General features: G+C 28.9%; 1 protein-coding gene and 1 long non-coding RNA gene across 3 annotated transcripts; one reads left to right on the plus strand and one right to left on the minus strand.

The window, feature by feature from the left end:
* Positions 1-5: 5 nt before the first annotated feature.
* On the minus strand, positions 6-2,181 carry LOC140883736 (F-box protein At3g07870-like). Of its 2 annotated transcripts, XM_073290318.1 has the most exons (3): positions 2,014-2,181; positions 1,603-1,727; positions 6-1,442 (listed from the first exon to the last, which is right to left on the minus strand). In XM_073290318.1, the coding sequence occupies exon 3, from the start codon at positions 1,346-1,348 to the stop codon at positions 158-160; it is 1,191 nt and encodes a 396-aa protein (XP_073146419.1). In that variant the 5' UTR covers positions 1,349-1,442; positions 1,603-1,727; positions 2,014-2,181; the 3' UTR covers positions 6-157. The 2 variants fall into 2 exon arrangements, with proteins under 2 accessions (XP_073146419.1, XP_073146418.1); XM_073290317.1 differs by lacking the exon at positions 1,603-1,727 and having other exon boundaries at positions 2,007-2,181.
* A 4,675-nt stretch (positions 2,182-6,856) lies between these two features.
* LOC140885501 (uncharacterized) lies at positions 6,857-7,996 on the plus strand. Its single transcript, XR_012150969.1, has 3 exons — positions 6,857-6,987; positions 7,514-7,687; positions 7,762-7,996. It is a non-coding gene; the product is annotated as an uncharacterized lncRNA (long non-coding RNA).
* Positions 7,997-21,815: the final 13,819 nt, after the last annotated feature.

The following is a 21,815-nucleotide window of genomic DNA, read 5'->3' on the forward strand; positions in this document are numbered from 1 at the left end:
CAGAACAAATATCTCATTCATTTCATATAGCTAAGGTTAGCGACGATGAAAATTTGCAGAAACTTCTCAAAATTCATATGTAATGGATCAGGCAACATCACACTTGTACTATATAGTGCCGGAAGCACTTGACAGTTGACATGAAATCATGTGCTCGCTAGAACGATGTTACATTTTCAGCATCCAGACTCTTGAGTGACAGAAAGCTCGAGTTGTGAGTTATGGCCTCGATACAACCATTCTGGTCCTGAATAACCACTTCAAGTTTGTGACAAGTTTTGGTCTTGCTGCTGAAATAGAACAGGGAGTTGATGTTCCGGTTAAGCAAGATGTCACCGTCTTTAAAAACTTTCATGGCGTAAACTGAATCACAATATAGACCAGCAAAGCCTAGCGCTTCCTCGATGACAAATTGTTTAGTCCAAGATTTCCCCACCCCATATTCCTTCATCACCCATATAACAATGATATCTGCATCTTGCGAGCTACTGTCGACAAAACATAAGCAATCATCCAAAATTCCCAAGGTTCCAAGAGCCGGTGAATCTAGGGACGGCGGAGGTGGAGGAAAGGGCTTAAAAGACTCAGCTTCAAGATCGAAACAGTAAATTGACGAATTGGTGGAGTAGAGAAAATCTTGTAAAAACCCATGAAGATTTCCATTGAGGAACAAGCTGAAGGAAATGCTTGAATAACCAACTGGCGCGTCTGGAATTTTTCTCCATGACCTTGTTCCCACGGTGTGTACCAAACACTCGTACTTTTTAAAGCTCGAGCATGGCCCTTCCTCGAAATCGTATGAATGCCTACGAACATTCCTAAGCACCTTGTATTGGCCACTAGTCATGCTTACCCCAAATCCATACTCACCAATGCTGGGATATTCGACAATCTCATCAATCCAGGGAAGAGCAATATACTCACGGGTGATCGGATTACATATATATAGAGCATCATACAATTTGCTTCTATAGTCCTGCAGGCAAAGCAAACCATTAACTGAACCCCAAATCCATGAACTGGCATCTGAGACGCAACCAGACAGATTGGGGTCAAATTTCAATACTGGATTGTAGTGAAGATTGTGGTGTTCAAGCTCAAATGCATCTTCAAATTCAAATATTTGGCTTAAATTTCCGCTCGCGCCAGATTGATTGATAAGTAGACCAGGGGTTGATAAAGAAAGGTGGGATGTGGCAAACTCAGGAGTTGAGAGTAGGTCGAGTAATTGCTTGCAAGCACATTTGCAGCTTATGATGGCTCGTATGGAAAGTCTTGAGAGAATATTGATAATGATCTCTGATGGTAGATTAATCAAGAATGGCCTTCCAGCCATTCTTGGATTCATTTTCCAGCTAATACTTGTATATCTATCAATAGGAATGACATTGGGGTTCTTCCATCGATTCTTTTAGCTTGTTTAAGGCCACGCAGTACGCCTCCTGCAATTAAGATTCGTTAAAAAGTTCCCTCGAGAGTCGATATTTATATATAGAGAATGATTTACATAATATACTAACAGTATAGGCTTAAAATTAAATAACTAAAATATATATTCATAGAAACCATGAAAAAATTGGTACATTGTGTTCTTGATTTTACCATAAACTGGTCGAACTCCGACTGAAGAGAAATTTCAAGCTGTTTTTTTTATGGGATATTATTGGATCAGTAACATGGTGAATGCCATCCTAGTTGCAACAATGGTGCAGCACATATAAGTCTTCCTGATAAAAACATATTGATCGCAAAGCAACCAAGAAAATCAACCAAAACCTTCAAGAAATCCATCGTGATTGCATCCTAAGGGATCACAAATCAACATAAACAAAAACGAAGAAGGCCCTTTTTCATTTTTCGCCGGCATTTTTTTCTTTCTTTCTTCTTTTTTTTTTAGAGGGGAGGGGATGGAAGGGGTTAAGAATCATACATAGTGAATTAACATTCAAAAGCATAAATAATTATAGGAGGTAGGCTACCACCATTTCCGACCCATAGATACTTACAATTTACAAATGGATGCTGGACGATTCTGATATCTGACGATGGTCGAATATCAGAACGCCGCGAGGAAGACGGCGGTTGTGGTGGTGAGTTTGAAGCGAAATGGCGGACGGGTGTTGACGGCGGCGGCCACTCTGGTGTCGATAATTGCTGCGGAAACCTAGTCCATACTTGAAGTTGATGCGAGTAATTGCACACTTTTAATCTTTATATGATTTTGATATAGATCATGAGATAGAAAATTATATTTTTTATCTTGTATTTTGTTTAATTTTTTTATTTTTGGTCTTATGAACAGTAAATTTAATTTTTTAATCGTGTAAATTGTATATTTTTTTGTCATGTTTATAGTTTTGTTAAAAGTAAATTCACATTGTAATCATGTAATTTATATTCTTTTTTATTTTTAGTCATGTTAAATATGAATTTACACTTTTAGTTATTTAACTTACACGTTTTTCACTTTTGGTTTTATCAATGATACATTTGTAATTTTAGTCTTATAATTAAATTCTTTTTTTATTTTTAGTCGTATTAATGATGAATTTACATTTTTTTAATTCTATAAATTGCATGATTTTTTTCATTTTTTTTACCCATGTCTGTCGTATTTTCTACCAAGTGATAATATAAAAAAATAACGACACGCAAGTTGTCTTCCAAAATTCTATGTCGTTTGATTTTGGGTAATTTCTTTCGGTTAGGTTTTAGATATATATAATCCGATATTTAAACTGTTTTTCTTCGATTCTGTTTTGTTTTCTATAAAAAGAGTTTTGTTATTTCAATTTTCTTTATTCGGTCTCGATAGTTATTTAACTAGTAATGAAAATATTTTTAAAATATAACATATTATAATTTACATAATTTTTTAGTAACATTTTTAAAATCTAAATGAATTAAATAACTTCGATGTTAATATCCGTTGGAGGTGGAGGCAGCCTACCTCCTGGTAATTGCATTGCAAAACAAATTTTTTTTGATTGGAAAATATCAGAATTTAATTGAATGTTTTTATATATACAAAATATCAAATATATCAAGTAAATTTATATCTTATTTTTTAAAATGACATTAATTTTGTGATTTTTTGGGTTCTTTTATTTACGAAAATCTCACTTACCTATAAAATTGATATGTTTGTTGCGTTTTAGTGACTGTTTATATATGAAAACACTATATTATTATTGACAACTAAATCCAATATAAAATGGAAAAAAAAACAATCAACCTTCGGATTGGTTCAACGCTAGGGTAAAACTTTATGGGAGAGAGTTCCATAACTCCATTGACAACTAGATAGAAGGGAGAATGCCATGATAAAAGAGTTCTTTACGAACATACTAGAAGACATAGTTGATTAGATCCATAGTCTGCAAAATATCTTCGATTAAAAAAAGAATGAGATAAAAAAGGGAGTGAAATGATGATGATTGGGCACTCTCTTGGATCTCATGGTTTGACCCTTTCACCTGGCACGAGACATCGTACACAACACAGAAGAACATAAGATTTGTGAATAAATTTATTACGTAAATTTTACTTTTAACTTACTATGATATATGTTGTTATTTTTTTGTTCGATCACAAACAGTCAAACCAGCTACCAAAAGATAGAAAGTAAATCTGTTTCTATGATGATATGATGATTAAGCAAGGATGGAAAGCCCTTTCTTTGCTTTTCTGATCTCATTGCGGAAGTACCGCGTCAAGATAGGCACCTCATCTATACAATAACGATTTCGCTCTTCCATACAAATTCGTGAACGGTCAATCTACGCCATGGGAGTTTCATTGCTGAATGACTTGTCTGCAACCAACTCTTTCCTCTATGGGTAGGCCCAACCACCACACTACACTCTTAGGATAGTTAATGTTGAGCTTTATGCCTTGATTTGCATAGCCTGTAGTAAGGGTCATTCAGCCCCGTATTTCTAGTGGATGGATTTTCATAGACTTGGATCCGGTTATATCCACGGTTTTATGATATGGAAGACACCTTCTGATGCGACGGCCCAGATGCTACATACCATGACTCCTTTGACTGAGCAGTTTTTGGATAGGTTTTCAGCACCCCATATTTGCCTTTATATTTGCATTCATAGCACTTGTATATTCATGCTTTCGTACAGAGCTTTAGTGCTCACGCCCATAGTTTATTGTTTTGGACACCCCATTCAACGAGACAGTTGCAGGTTACCAGTGTTCGGGGTTCAGTGGATAGCTAGCAACCGGGAGTTGGGAACTCAGTAGGTGCCAGTAATGGTTAGGTTTAACCCTTTAAGTTTTGAATATTCAATTGGGTTGTATAATTGGATTTATTTAACCGTCTGTATTCTGCCGGTCCAGTATTTATTTAAGTTTTCCACAGTTTATCTCTGATTATGTTAATTGCATGTTTAATCAAGCCTTTATCTTTGATGTAGTAGTGGATCTGGGTTAAGACCACTACATTTTATTCATTTTTAGTCATGCTAACACTAAATTTGCATTTTTATTACTGCAACTTGCACTTTTTTTTAATTTTGTTTACACTGAATTTCCAGTTTTAATCTTGTAACTTACTTTTTTTTTTCATTTTAGTCATGTTAACATTGAAATTGTATTTTTAGTCATGTAACTTACTTAATTTTTTAAAAAAAATTTAGTCATATTAAAGGTGAATTTTCACTTTAAGACATGTAATCTGTAATTTTTTGTTTTTCATCAGTAGTTTCTGCCGAAAATTGCTATGTGACATAGATGAATGATATCAGTGCTTAAACTTTGGTTAAAAGAAGAAAGACCATATATCCAAATCAAAAAACAAATTATTAAACTGAAAATCGAATTTTTTAGTTCAAATATAAATTAAATTTTAAAATCAAGAATTATATGGTTCGATTTCGGATTATATATGTCAAAATTGAACCGAAAAAAAATTTCATTATATTAATAGTTTTATATATGTTTTTATTTATATTATGTATTTTATAAGATGAAATTAAAAATATTTTAAATAATATTTAGTTGATTATTTTTTACTTAGAGTGTGTTTTGCTAAACTTATTAAAAGCAAAATATAAATTCATAGAGCTTAAAATCTATTTTAGGAGCTTATAAGTTGTCAGGTCTTATTTTAAAAATAAGAATTAAAGTGTTTGGATAAATTTATTTTAAACAACTGAAAGATGTTGATTTGTTTGATATTATTATAAGATCTTTTTATTGTTAAAATTATCAAAAATGATATCATACTATAATTATAATGTAAATAGTTAAATATATATATATATATATATATATATATATATATATATATATATATATAGTTTTAGAATTTTATCATAAAATAAAAATAAACTATTTTAAATTATAATTTAAAAAAAATTGATAAATTATAGAAAATGATGTGTAGGGGCATGATGGGTATTTAATAAAAAATATAAAAAGATAACACGAAAAAGTAAAATACTAAAAAAAGATATTTTCTAAAAAATTAGAGGTGATTTTACTTTTTTAAAAACAACTTATAAGGTATCGAACAATTTATTTTAACAACATTTAAGTTGTTTGAATTTTTTTTAACAAACAACTTTGAAGAGCTTATAAGCTTCAAGACACCTTATAAGATGTTATGTAGAGCTTATAATATAAGTTGTTTTGGAGTTTATAATCTCAACCAAACACCCTCTTAATTCATTTAGGTTTTAAAATTTTTACTAAAAAATTATGTAATCATAATATATTATATTTTAACATATTTTTTTATTAATAGTTAAATAACTATCAAAACCGAATAAAGAAAATTGAATTAACCAAACTCTTTTGATAGAAAACAGAATTGAAGAAAAACTGTCTGGATACTAGATTATATATATATAAAACCTAAAATCGAAATAAATTACCCAAAATATAATCAAAGCGGTCAATGAACACCGCTAGTGGATGAAGACATTGACATAGACTTTTGGAACAAAACTTGAATACGTCGTTATTTTTTTTTATAATATCATTTACAAGAAAATATGATGGACTTTGTTAAAAAATGATTAAAAAATGATAAAATCATGCAACTTATAAAAACTAAAATGTAAATTCATCGTTAATATGAACAATTTTTTTATTTTTTTTGTAATTTATGAGACTAAAAATACAAATGTATAGTTAACCGGGCCAAAGGTCAAAAGACATGCAAGTTAAAGTACAAATTCATCTTTAACATATTAAAGTGAAAAAAATGCAAGTTACATGATTAAAAACGTGAATTTAATATTACCAGATGGAATAAACTTGAATAAAAAATTTAAATTACATGATTAAAAATATAAATTTAGTGTTGACAAAAAACCAAAAATATAAAGATACGAATAATTTTGCACGAGAAATCTAATTCATAAATAGAGTCGTCAATTTGGGTTAGTCTCGTTGAGTTGGATCGCCCCACCACACAATTTAAGTGGGTTGAGTTAAAATTTTTTCAACCCAACTAAAGGTGAGCATAGGTGGGCCAAAAGAATTATTATTTTATTTTTATTTTTATTGTGATATATGAATTTTTTAATGAAAATTGTAAATTTTTTTGTATTAATTATTTTATATAAAATTTACAAATATGAAATCAATAATTAAAATATTTATTAATATGTTTATATTAATTTTTATTTATTTATGAAATTTATAATTAATTATAATAATTTTTATTTATTTTTATTTATAGTAAGCCAACCTAACCGCAACCCACCTTGAATTGGGTTGGATTTAGAATTTTCAACCTCGATCAGCCAAAAAATAGGTTTTTGGTGGGCCGATCCGCGGGCTATAGGTTGACCATGTGACAGCTCTATTCATAAAAAAAATTAAAAGTGTGCAAAAAAAGTATAGACTAGGTTCTCGCCGCCCCCGCCGCCTTCAACACCCGTCCGCCATTGCGCTTCAAACTCACCACTACAACCGCCGTCTTCCGTCTTCCTCGACCATCGTCAGAATATCAGATTCGCCTTTGTAAGTATCTATGTGTCGGAAATAGGGGTAGCCTACCTCCTATAATTATTTATGCTTTTGAATGTTAATAATTCACTATGTATGATTTTTAACCCCTTTTCCATCCCCTCCCCTCTGAAAAAAGAAAAAAGAAAAAGGGCCTTCTTGGTTTTTGTTTCTTTTGATTTGTGTTCCCTTAGAATGCAATATTCAAGATGGTTCGAAGGTTTTTGTTGATTTTCTTGGTTGTTTTGCGATCACTCTGTTTTTATCAGTAAGAATTATATGTGCTGGCACCATTGTTGCAACTAGGATGCCATTCACCATGTTACTGATCCAATTATATCCTATATAAAAAAAAAAACAACTTTGCATGAAATTTCTCTCCAGTCGGAGTTCGACCAGTTTATGACAAAATCAAGGACACAATGTAACAATTTTTCATGGTTTCTATGAATGCATATGTTAGTTATTTAAATTTAAGCATATACTGTTAGTATATTATATATAAATCTCGAGGGAAGTTTGTATTGAATCTTGATTGCAGGAGGCGTACTAACTGCATGGCCTTAAACATTCTAATTAAAGAATCGATGGAAGAAGCCCAACATGTGATGCCTATTGATCCAAGAATGGGTGGAAAGCCATTAATATTGTTTAATCTACCATCAGAGGTCATTATCAATATTCTCTCAAGACTTCCCGTACGAGCCATCGTAAGGTGCATATGTGTTTGCAAGAAATTACTCGACCTACTCTCAACTCCTGAATTTGCCTCATCCCATATTTCTGTAGCACTTGCGATGCTCCTACACGGTTGTTACAAGCGTGCGTATTCATCCAAAAAAGAAAATCCCAAGAAGGCGGTCGGTGAATTTTGTCTATGAGTATCCTAACTCTTCCATCGAAGTTGGTAACTGTTTGCACCGTCAACAATAGAGTCTGAAGCTACGTGGTTAATCATCTCGTGACGTTGGATTGCTTTCTAAATCCCACTTTTGATTGATTGCTCTTATAAAATAAAAACTACTTCATTAAATTTTCAAATAAAGTATTAACTCAAATCTTAAAAACATTATGTGGTTTTTTAATAACCGTCGAAAACTTTGGCTATTTCAAAAACCCTAGCAAAACTTTTGCGACGGTTTAAAATAAACCATCGCACCAACTGAATATCTTTGAAAAAACGTGCTCTGATTTATAATTTAAATTATAATTAAATTTTTTGATATTCATTTATTATTATTATTATCAATTATATATTGAATAATAAATAATGCTAATAATTAAGAAAATTACAATTTCATAACAAATTATTAAATTAATAGTACAAACAATTATCTACGGTTCGATACAGTAATCTACGGTCTAAAAGGGCTTGTATCTTGTCGTCGTCGTTCTGAAGCTCTCACAAACTTCAAGGCATCTACAGAAAACAAAGTTAGCAAACAGCTTAGAAATTTCTTCATCTCCAAAGGTGTTTTAGAGATCTCTTAATTCCTATGCTCAAGTTCTCTCTTCTCAAATCTCTGCGATGTGCGTTCGGCTCTCTCTCTATTCTTCACCAACTCTTCTGCTTTATTTTAGCGTACAAAGCCTATCACTTATCACCTTGATCTTGTTTCCTTTTAAATTCGAGAAGATCTGTGCAAAGATAAAGAAACATAATATTAAATCAAGAGATAGATAAACAAGATATTATATCTCCAATTTTAGTTCAAAAACTGATCAAAGAACAATATCTCAACTCATTATTTTTCAATATGTACATAAAGATCTTATCACTAGTTCAAGAAAAACAAAACTCTTTAATAAAAATTTGGAAAAACTGCAATTTTGGTCATGTATCTTTGTTATTTTGCGATTTTGGTCATTTATGTTTTCATATTTCAATTTTAGTCATGCATGTTTTGACAATTTCGGTCTTTTTTCTTCGAAAATGCTGATGTGACACTGTACATGTCAGCTCCACATCAGCACTGCATTGGTGCCACATCATCGCCACATCGGAAAAATGACTAAAATTGCCAAAAAAATAAAGATACCGGACTAAAACTGAAATCCGAAAATGTAGAGGACCGAAATCGCAAAGTGACAAACATACAGAACCAAAAAAACAATTTTTCCTAAGAATTTTTCAAAACAAGGAAAGATTTTAAGGAATAATTAATTTCTTTAAATATATATTATATTCATATATAAAAGGTGTTAATAGAATGAAAAAAAATCATTATAAATGAAATTATGTCAAAACATAATCCTTAAGAAATCTACAAACAATGAAACCAAAACAAAAACAGAAAATAGATGTTTGATAAAAAAATTATTTTTCACTAAAAATATTAAAGGATAATATATGTTTAATCTATTCTACCCGTAAAAGTAAATGAAAAGATGAAGTTTATTATTTGTGTATTTTTTTAATTTTGTTATTAGTGTATTGTATAATTAAATTTCATGAACAATTGATTAAAAAATGAGTACCAAAAATAAAGAAACGATGAGAATTTATCATTTAAAAAACATCAAGAAGTTAAATCATTATGTATTTATGCAAATGCCTTCACAATTGAATGGATAGGGATCTACATGCTTAAAATATATATGAGAGAGACTGAGATGCTCAAACTCATTACAGAGGGATATATTAGCTCATCATAAATTTTACAATGATATTTGACACAATTTCCTCAAAAAATCAGGTAATTAATTAATAAGGGGTGGGATAGGGATAGGATAGGCAATCATCCCGTAATCCTCCTACCTCATCCTCATCTTGATAAGAATTGAGAACCATATTTTCATCTCATCCTGTGCTCGATAAAATTGAGACTCGAATATTCGAGATCTTGTCGGACGGAAAAGAGGATGCCCCGAAATCTATATATATACACAGAGACTCTCCAAACACATATTGAATCACACTCAAAAAGTTTTTATTAGGATTCCATATATCAATTTATTTTTTTGCGATAAACATCTAAAAATCGAATGATCTTAAAATTTGGTTTATGTTAGGTTAAACTCTACCTCAGAAACACAAAAATAGTTATCAATATGTATAAATTTTCTATTATTTAGTCCATTTAAATCATATTAAATTTCATTTGTTCAACAATAAAATACACATAAGTAACTTTTAAACAAAAAAACATTAATTCTGAATTAAATCAATTAATACATAACATAAATAATTATATAAATATACGTTTTTTTTCCCCAAAATATAAGTATACGTTTTTTTTGACAGAATAAATATACGTTTTCACTTGCATTGAATGGTGAAATGCAAAAATAATAAAATAGAGGCAATTAATTAATGTACTAACGTTCATTTTTTAATGGAAAAATTTGTGGTACTGATCTTCATGTAGTTGTTTGATTTGTTTTGGTGAATATATCATTTGAAAACAAACGTATTGAGGGAATGTTTTGGAGAATTTTTATTTATTTAAAATGATTTTTGTAGAGACTATTTTGAAGTTTGTGAGAAGTTAAAGTGGAGAGTGTTAGAAAATAAAAGTTGAAAGTTAATACAATTTAAAGTTTAGTGTTTAGAGAATAATTGCTTCAAGCATAATTTTTTAATTAAATGACAAATATACCCTTATTTAATTTTTTAAAATTACACCATAAAAAATATGTTTATGTATTATTATCACATAATTACAAAAAACGTTTATTGTATAACATGAATAAAAAAGTATATAATATTAATAAAATAAAATATAAAATTTGATAAAATTTGAATAAATATACAAGATATGTAAAAAAAATTATGAAAATGAAATATATTTTTTTAAAAAAATAAATGCTAGTTATAACAATGTAAAATTAAAAATATATATATTATTTTTAAAAAATAAAAGCATACACAATATGATAAGTTTATTAAGAGTAATGTCAATTTGTAATTTTATCCTTTGAACAAAAAACAGAAGGAAAAAAAAAATAAAATTTTTGTTTCTTACTTTTGAGTAAAAATTGAATAAGTTAAAGGAGAATCTAACATTCACCAAATATTCAAAAACATTTTCATGCAATATAAGCTAAGAAGCTTTTTGTTAAAACTCTAAGTCTTTAACAAGTTAAATGTTCATCGAAAATCTCATAAAAAAAATACACCGAGATTTTTTTTCATGATATAACATGGAATCACTGATCAGTGTATGTAGGTGCTCTACTACTGCTCTTTTTTTTTTAAAATAAAAATAAAAAATTAGAGACAACTTTAGATATAAAACAAAACATAATAATTCAATAAAATCAAATATTAACTTTAAAAATTTTCTAACCTCATCCATATTTCACATAAAAATGCTAACATATATATATATATATATACAATTTTGATATCCTGTCCACTCACCGTGCCCATCTAATGTGTCCACTATAAGATAACACTCAACTATTGGATGTGATGAATTGTGTGTCCAATAGTTGAGTGCCACCTCATGGTGGGCACATTATGTGGGCACGGTGGGTGGGCAGGATAGCAAAACTCTATATATATATTCAAATTTAATTTTGTACATGAATTACATGCTAGTGTACATGAAGTAAGTAAATGCACACTGATATTTTAATTAATTATTCTGAAACGCATTTTTAAAAAGAATAATAACTCTGAAAAGATGTAAAATTTAAAATTGGCATTGTCAATAATTTTTCATTAAATTTCACCAAACTTTATTGTTTCATTATACTTTATTTTTTATCTTAAAAAAAATTCTTATTTTTCCTTTCCCTGTTTATTTATTTTTTCAAATTTTTTTTGCTATTTTAAAATATTTTTATTTTATTATTTTAATAGTTTTACAATTGGATTTTTTCTCCTATTTTAAATAATTTATCCAAACTGCTGTAATCAAAATCAACTATTCAAGATAGCTAAAAAAAGGAAGTAATGGAAATTAATTTTGTATCAATTTTTTTTTATATTATTGATTTATTTCAATTGAATTCGGAATTTCTTTTGAAATTTAAGTTTCGATTTTTCAAAAAAAAATTTTGCTAAGCATTTTCCCTTTAAATAGGGCTAAAATGTGAAATATATATCCCCCAATAAAAAAAACATTATTATTTTTTATATTTTCAGATTTTGTTATCTTACCAATAACAACACTTTACACTCACAATTCACGGGTTTTTTTTTATTTCTAATGTAAATTAAAAAATAAATTTCAAAAATACCGTAAAATTAAAAAAATTTCACAAATATCGTAAAACGCCAAGTCTGACAGCGGACACTCACTTACACGTAGCAGAGTCCGCTAAAATTTGGAGCGGATGCTGCGTCGTGGCGTGGGTCAGTGCCACGCCAGCAGCATCCGCTCCATTATTATTTCTGGTGCCCCACCCACCTCTATTAAATTTTCAGAAACAATTTCGTTCCTCCATTATTATCTTTACGGCATTTCTTCTTCCTCTTCTCAATTTTAGTTTCTTTGACAGTAGATTTCTCCGTCATCGTTCGTCCGATTGCAAATCCGATAGTAGTTTTGGAATCCTTGCAACGAGAGTTTTTTTTTACACCAATTTTTCAAGTTTTCTTCGCCATCTCGGAAACATCATCCGATCAATCGTGTTTTTTTTCACCGTTGTTCATCGTCGTCGATCGTTGTTCAAGCTAGGAATAAAATATTTAGGTTGGTTGGAGCTCTATTTCAAAATTTGAAGGTAAATTCGAGATTAGGGTTTTGAAATTTGGGTGTTTTGGTTTAATTGAGTTACTATAATTGAATATGTTTAATTGTTGTTTGTAGGTACTTAAAAAAAAAGCCATTTAAAGGTATGGATTATTTTTCAGAATTTTTTTAAGCATTATTTTGAATTTTAAGTTTATTTTAATAATATGTTTTAGTATATATTTCAAACTTCTTCTTTTTTATAATTAAATATATTATATTAATATAATAAAAATTAAATGTATTAATAATAAAGAATAGTTAAGCTCCCTACCTCCAAGACTGGAATCAGGAAGAGTGGGTGAACATTTGTAGTTGTTGGTGGATGTTATTATAACTAAAATTAAATTAATAATATTTCAAATAATTATTTTAAATTTTATTGATAATATTTATTTATTTACTCAAATTCGTAATGCATAATTAAATTATTTATTACTTATTTTGTTATTATTTGTTCAAATTTATATATTTTATTATATTGTTATAATTATCTATTGTAACGATAAAAAAATATCTATGATAATATTTATTATGTTTATAAGTGTGTAAATATAATAATATTATTTTAAAATCATTATACTTACATAAAGATATAGATTTTAAACCAAAATATTAAAATATCTAATCAAATTTTAAAATTTGAAATATCTAATCAAATATCATATTTTGAACCAAAATTATAATATATATACCATTAATGAATTTTTTTTATACAAATATATGTAAATATAACTAAAATTAAATTAATAATATTTCAAATAATTATTTTAAATTTTATTGATAATATTTATTTATTTAATTATTCAAATTTGTAATTAATTTACACTAATTACACCTAAATTACCTCCTAATTACCCTACCCTATTCACGTCCAAACCCTTCCCATCCGCCTCTACCCCCTTCCACCTTCATTTTCACGTTTCCACCAGCAGCATAAATCTTATAATATATATAAATATAGAATTATATATATATATATATATATATATATATATATATATATTAAAAGACTAAAATATATATATATATATAAACTTTATTATTGTTATTGTTATTATATTAGATATATATGCATATATATTACCTTATTATTGATATACTATATAAATATAGAATATATATTATTAGATTGAAATATATATATATATATATATATATATATATATATATTTTATTGTTATCGTTATTTATATTAAATATGTGCATATATAGACATATGTGTTTATTGGTTTGCATTATATAATTGTTAGTATATTTGTCAGGATGACAACAAATCGAGGGCCAATAAATTTCAGTGTGCTATATTTACAAGCAACACATATGTCTTCAGAAGTTTCCACAAAAACAATTGATGACATAGTTCGAGTCAAACGATCCGATGATTTGATTTGGCAGTTATTTAATGATCATGGTCTGCACAGTCGTGTGATTGCATATTTAAATAACATTGGATTTTATGGTGTTTTGCTGTGTGGATCTAGGCAATATGATAATCATTTAATTACTGCTTTGGTTGAACGATGGCGACGTGAAACACATACCTTTCATTTTAGATGTGGTGAAACAACCATCACTTTACAGTATATTTCCATTATTTGGGGTCTGCCTATTGATGGTGAACTTGTAATTGGTATAAATGTTTCACACAAAGTTGAAGAGTGGCAGCATATATGTTTGAATTTATTGGGATTTACGCCACTGACGTCGCATTTCAAAGGTGGTCACTTATCGATGACCACTTTATATGAGCATTGCATATCTGCACATATCGATGATAATAGTCCAGAAATAGATGTCGTAAAATATACCCGTTGTGTAGCATTAATGATTATTGGAAGAATCATGGTTCCAGATTATCAAGGAGGATCTGTTAGATTGATTTTTTTGCAACTACTTCGGGATATTGAACACATCAGATCTTATAGTTGGGGAAGTGCAGTTCTGGCATTTCTATATCGTGAGTTATGCAATGCAACACGGATAGGAAAAACTATATCCTACAGGTATAAATTTTTAAGTTCATCTAATATTATATTATAATAATTTTTAATTTAATTTATTACTGATGGCAGATATGGGCATGGAGCAGGATTACATTTGTTAATCCTGATATGAATGGATTATCTCTGACTGTGCGTCAAAATGAATTCGAAAAAAATATTCCATATGCTCCTTATGGTGCACGGTAATATTTGAAAAATATTAGCATTGTATAAATTACAAATTCATTTTGTAATAATTTTAATAATATTTTTTTATGTAGGTGGTCAAATGTGTTTAGTTACACTCATTCACCAACGCACGCTGTTAGAATTATAATAGATTGCTTCGATTGTATGACTAATGTCAAGGTGTGTTATTGGATTATTGAAACTTTATAATAATTATATTAATTTATATTTATTAATTAAAATTGATTTTATTATTATTATGCAGTTTAACTGGATAGTTTACATGCCAAGATGAATTTTCCATGAAAGAATATTTCATTGATAATTTGATAGTAAAAGTAGCTGGATCAATCCTCAATATTTGATGCACAACTTCAACCAACTCGGACAAAGTAATGGAACGTAGAACTCGCATCGGTCTAGTATAAGGAATACTATACACAATCGATCCACTATCCACAATAATATGACCACCAAAATATAAAAATATATCAATGTTTTCTGACATGATTTTTTTAAATGAAAATGAAAAACAGATAAAAGAAACGAGAAAATTTTAAAGAGATTGATATTTTTATGAGTGATATCCTTAACATTTGTGAACATATATATAGTAATTAATACGCGTAGAATTAATTGTTTACGCGTTAAATTAATTATTTACGCGTTAGATGATATATTTAATTGTTTACGCGTTAAATTATTTTATTTTACACGCAAATACTACGCAAATGCTATGCGTCAACACGTTTTCTTTAATCATTTTAAGTGTTAAATATTTTAAAATAATTTTAAATTTGGCAGCATCCGCGCCCCGTGGAGGAGTACGTTTGGCAGCGTACTCCGCCACGGGGCGCGGACGCTGCCTAATGGGTAGCGTTCGCGCCTCGTGGCAGAGGACGATTCCTACGTGTACACAATCGTCCGCTGTCAGATTTGAAGTTTTACGGTATTTGTGAAATTTTTTTGATTTTACGGTATTTTTGAATTTTTTTTTTTTTTTTTTTTTTACATTAAAAATAAAAAAAACCCCACAATTCATATGTCATACTTCAAGTATATATCACATAGCTTATATATATATCACAATGTCATAAAGTACATCACGTGAACTGATGTGATTAAGCTATTAATATTTTGGAAAATAAATGGGTTATATGTTGAATTTGATATCACAAAATTATTCTATGTATTTTATTTGAAAAAACTCTTTCAAAAATACCATATTCAAATAATTTTGTAATTTCAAACCCAAATTGTAACCTTGATGGTATATGTAGGCTGTAGCACAACTCTAATATTTTTAAAAGTTTATTTATTTCCTTCACCATTTTCGTTTCTTAAATTGATCATAACTCCTCCATCGGTGGTTAGATTTCGAAAATAATCGTAGATTCGAAAAGACCACGACGTAAGATTTTTTGTGATATCTATTTTCCTAATTTTTAGCTCGTTCCGTCGAACCTACTTTCCCCAGCCGTTGTCGTTCACCGCCCTTACCGTTGCCGACCGCCGCCCAGAGTAGAAGGAAGGTGGTTTTGGTTGTTCGGGGTTTTATTTCAAAGCTTTGAGGTATAAAGTCGATACTAGGGTTTCGAAGTTGGGGATTTTGGCTCTTTTGAATTTTTATAATTGATATATGTTAAATTTTTTGTTGTAAGTACAATATTTGAGCCGATTTGAGGTATTGGTTATTTTTTTGAAAATTATTTAAACATTAATTCGAAATTTCAGATTTATTAAATTGATAATTTTCGAACTTCTGGGTATATGTTTGTGTATATGTATGTACACGGCGTATGTGTTGAATATATATATTTTTGAAATTTTTTTTAAAAAAAAACCGTTGTAAATTATAAATCCGGTTAAGTTCCGAAAATGTGTAAGTTGCGACGGTTAATGTCGAATTTTTTTTTATTTTTATTTTTTTTCTTTCAAATGGCTCGCAATTCATGTCATAAGATAATGTATGAGCGTCACACTTTTATTACATTGTAACTAAAAGTACATCACGTGAACTCGAGGTGTGAGGTATGACTTCGGTCCAGCTATTTGGACCAGACTAACAAAATCAAGCTGGTTTTGATTACTAGTTTTCGTCTCGTGATTATAATTAAGCAAGATGTAGCCGTCTTTAAATGCTTTGATTTGAAAATTAGAATCTAAATTTCTAGTAGATATATTTGAAATATTAATTTACTCAAAATCGATGTCGGATGAATGCAAAATTAATTATTTAATATTGATATAAGACTAAATTAATAATGTAGAAAGCAAATAGGAGTTGTCCCATGTAGAAAGATTAGGTAGTGTTTGAGAACTTCTATAAAATACTTTTCAGTTTTTTTAACAAAATTTTGAAACAAAATTTTGGAAATTATGAAAATTTTGTTTAGCAAACTTGAGAAGTTTTTCCTATAAATTGTCCAAAATACTACCTTAGTATTTATATTCCTACATATAAACTATTGTGTATGCTAGTTGATTAATTAAATTCAAGTAAACCAAGTCAAGTCAACAGTAACGTGATATAGTCAGCGTACACATGTCATTGATCGGATAATGTGGCGGTCGAGTATGCAACACTAGGATGCGACATGGCAGTGGTTCATGGTCATTAGATCGAACGGACAAGATGAAGGGTTCTGATGGTTCGGCAGTTAGATGAGATCCGGTCTGTTGGATGACTAGATCGATGTATATCAAGAAAGTTGAATCTGAGCCATTTGATTAAGTGATTGTAATATGATGCATCCAGGGTTTCATCCAAATGGTGTGATCAATCCAAAAAGGTACGATTTGAATCTTCTATTCGAAATAGACGCGTGAGATCTAATCTGATCAAGAAATATGATCTAATAGTTGTGACACACCAAAAGGGACGTGATCTACACCATTAGATTAAGATATGATAGATTGATTATATGTAATATGAAGCCGAAAACACAACAAATCGCGGAAAGACCTCTCCAACCTTTGGACATCTATAAATAGACTCCAAATCATAATGAAAAAGGTTAGACATTTTGAAACCATAAAATAATTTCATTTTGTCCACGACATATTTCTATATACATTTGTTCAGCATTTTCAGAAAAGTTCGAAAAGCGGCTTAAAGTTCGTCGGAATTATAATTTGGAGTTCAATTACAAAACGAAATATGTTGTATCTTGGAAAATGATTGTCATATTTCATAAGTATCGTGTGAGGAAAAAATTCATCTTAAAGAGATAAAATCTACTTTAACATCGACTGTAGATGATGATGTTTTAAGTTTATTCTGTAAAATTGCAAAGATCATTATATGGGTTGAAGCAATCAGGCCGAATGTGGTATAATCGGCTAAGTGATCACTTGATGAAAAAGGGATATGTAAATGATCCAATATGCCCTTGTGTTTTCATCAAGAAAACAACATCCGGATATGTAATTATTGCTGTATATGTTGATGATTTAAACATCATTGGAACGAATAAAGAAATTCAAGAAGTTATGATGTACTTGAAGAAATAATTCGAAATGAAGGATCTTGGAAAAACCAAGTATTGTCTGGGTTAGCAAATCGAACAAAAAGAATGTGGAATTTTTGTTCACCAGGCAAATTATACAGAAAAGATCCTTAAACGTTTTAATATGGATAAATCAAATCCATTAAGTACTCCAATGGTCGTAAGATCATTAAACATAGAAAAGGATCCATTCCGTCCATGTGGAGATGATGAAGTTATTCTTGGTCCAGAAGTACCATATCTAAGTGCCATTGGTGCCCTTATGTATCTTGCAAATTGCACTAGACCTGATATATCTTTTTCTGTAAATTTATTGGCAAGATTCAGTTTATATCCAACAAAGAGGCACTGGAACGGAATTAAACATATATTTCGTTATCTACGAGGAACAACAGATTTGGGACTTTTGTACTCAAAAGACACCAATCAAAGTATCATTGGTTATGCTGATGCTGGATATTTATCTGATCCACATAAGGCACGTTCTCAAACCGGATATGTATTTACTCGTGGAGGCACCGCAATTTCTTGGCGTTCACAGAAACAAACACTCGTAACAACTTCATCAAATCACGCTGAGATTATTGCGCTACATGAAGCAAGCCGTGAATGTGTTTGGCTAAAATCAATGACACAACATATCCAAACTTCTTGTGGATTATCAGTAGACAAGAAGCCTGTGACGTTGTATGAAGACAATGCTGCATGTATTGCTCAAATGAAAGAAGGATACATCAAAAGTGACAGAACAAAACATATACCCCCAAAGTTCTTTGCCTACACTCAAGAGCTTGAGAAGAATAAAGATATTGATATCTGTTATATTCAATCAAGTGAGAACTCATCAGATCTCTTCACAAAGGCACTTCCCACGACGATATTCAGAAAACATATATACAACATTGGGATGCGCAATCTGCGGAATATGTGAAGAATCACTCATATTAACATGAGGGGGAGTTTACGTGGCTGCACTCTTTTTCCCTTACTATGGTTTTTATCCCACTGGGTTTTTCCTAGTAAGGTTTTTAACGAAGCAGTATAAAACACGTAATGAATACAGTCATCATATCACGGTCATCATCACAAGGGGGAGTGTTGAAAAATATATTATTATTATGTTGAATATTGAATATTGAATGTTGAATATTGAGTTGTAAAATGTGGAAAATTAGTGTGTGATGATGTAGATGATGATGTTTTAATTTTTGGACTAATCTCAAATGTGGATCTATAAATAGGTCTTCATTTGTGATGAAAAATACAATTGAAGTTGAGAGAAAAATATTATAAAGTGTAGAGTTTGATATATTTTGAGTTTTGGAAAATTTACTTTTTACCGTAAATTTTTACTTTTTCACAACAGGTATTAATTTTTCCCCCTTTTTTTGATTGTTATTTATTTAGGAAATTTTATATTTGTAAAATTGATGTACATTGATTGTCATTTGGTGAATATTTATTTATGTATGAAATCGTCATTTTTAAAATAGTTCTCTATCTTCTATTCCTATATAAGACTTTTGTAATTAAAAAAAATATTTTACCATATTTTTGTTTTTGTTACCAAAAAAATTGATTGTACAAGCCAGCATGCAACCAAGTACCAGTTATAATTATATTTATGAATTAGAAATTATCACACTGGGCTTATGATATATTGCAATGCGAGTTCCAATACAATATTATACAATAGTCTCAAATACAAATTAAAAAGAATATTTCAAAAAATATAAAGAATAATAAGTTCATTGTGAAATGGACTCACGAATATATCGAATTTATCCGACTCATATATACAATGAAAATTAAGAAAAAATTGATTTTTAGCTTGTGGTGTTACATGCAGAAATAAATATTTGAACTTCAACACCTTACACCCTACATGCAGGGCGGATCTACAATATGACCCGACAGGGACGGAACTATATGGGGGGTTAGGCTGGGCTTCAGCCCAGTCTAGCCCAGCCCATATAGTTAGTGTATATATATATATATATATATATATATATATATTTATTGAGTTAATTATATATATTAATTATTATTTGCAATTGATTGGATTTTTTAATTTATTGATATATATGAGTTTTATTTAAGTTATTTAGGCTTCTATATTTTGTGTTTATATAGACCATTTCATGGAACATTCAATATATTAAACATTATGCTATTGAGTACAAAATAACATCATAAATTCAAAGTAAATCTATAATTATGTACATTATCACATTTAAAAAATTATAATTTATAAAATATAAAACAATTATTCAATTTATTTTAAAGAGAAATTTTTTTGATTCATTAACCCATCAAATTTTCAAATTTTTTTATAAAATATAATTTAATTATTGAAATACATTCACTGTTGAATATAGAAAATATTTATAAGGATATTGATATATTAAAATTTTGTGTCATTACTAGCATGATTGATATTCAATTTTTTTTAAAATCATAAACAAGTTGAAAGATATATGATATATGAATAATAAAATATTAACATAAATCTAATATGTATATTGACCCTATGAGTTTTATTCATATTTTTTTCTTGTAAAATTAGCCCCCCCTACCGCAAAATCCTGGTTACGTCCCTGTGACCCGACCACTTCGAATAAAAGTCTTAGAGCATGATTGGTATGATTGAATGTAATAACATTGAAATGGAATCAACTTTGGAATGTAATAAGAATATGAATGGAATAATAAGTTTATTTCATTCAAATGATTGTTACCGTATAAATAAACCGGAATGAAATAGAATTATTTTTAATTATCAAATAATGTTTTCATTAAAACCCAAAATAGTAGCTACTCACAAAAAATTATTATAAGTTAAAAAAATATTTATTATAATTATTATTTAAAAAAAATAAAAAAAATTATAACTATTTATAGTCTATCAATCATTATAAAATTATCTTTATAGTAAAACTAATATAACTATTAATCTTAATTTAGTAATTATTATTATTAATATTTTATTTATTAAAATAAGTGTCTTTTAATAAAATATTATGATACTTATTATTTAACAATTATTTTATTATATTATATATTTTTATAATTTACGTTATTATTAAGGGATTGTTTTATTTATTTATTTATTAATATTATCATCATTATTCATTAATAATTTTATATTTATAAATGTTAGTGAATTAATTTGATAATAATAATATTATTATGATTGTTATTTTAGGTATTTTGTTAAAATAAATAAGGAATGATTTATACATGGAGAAAAATTAGGAGTGAGAACGATCATTCCTATCCAAAATAGATGAAATGACTATTTTCATGAATATGAGAATAATCATTCCAATGGAAATTGACATTTTCATTCTAAATCCAAACCAAACATGATTGTAGGGAATGAAATGAAAATTTATTTGCTTTAATTAATTATAGTGGGTTAATATGTTGCTAATTGTAGAATATTTTTTTATATGATCAATTTTAATCTCTATTATTGC

The sequence above is a fragment of the Henckelia pumila genome, chromosome 2, assembly GCF_033568475.1.
Source record: "Henckelia pumila isolate YLH828 chromosome 2, ASM3356847v2, whole genome shotgun sequence".
Lineage (NCBI taxonomy): Eukaryota > Viridiplantae > Streptophyta > Magnoliopsida > Lamiales > Gesneriaceae > Henckelia > Henckelia pumila.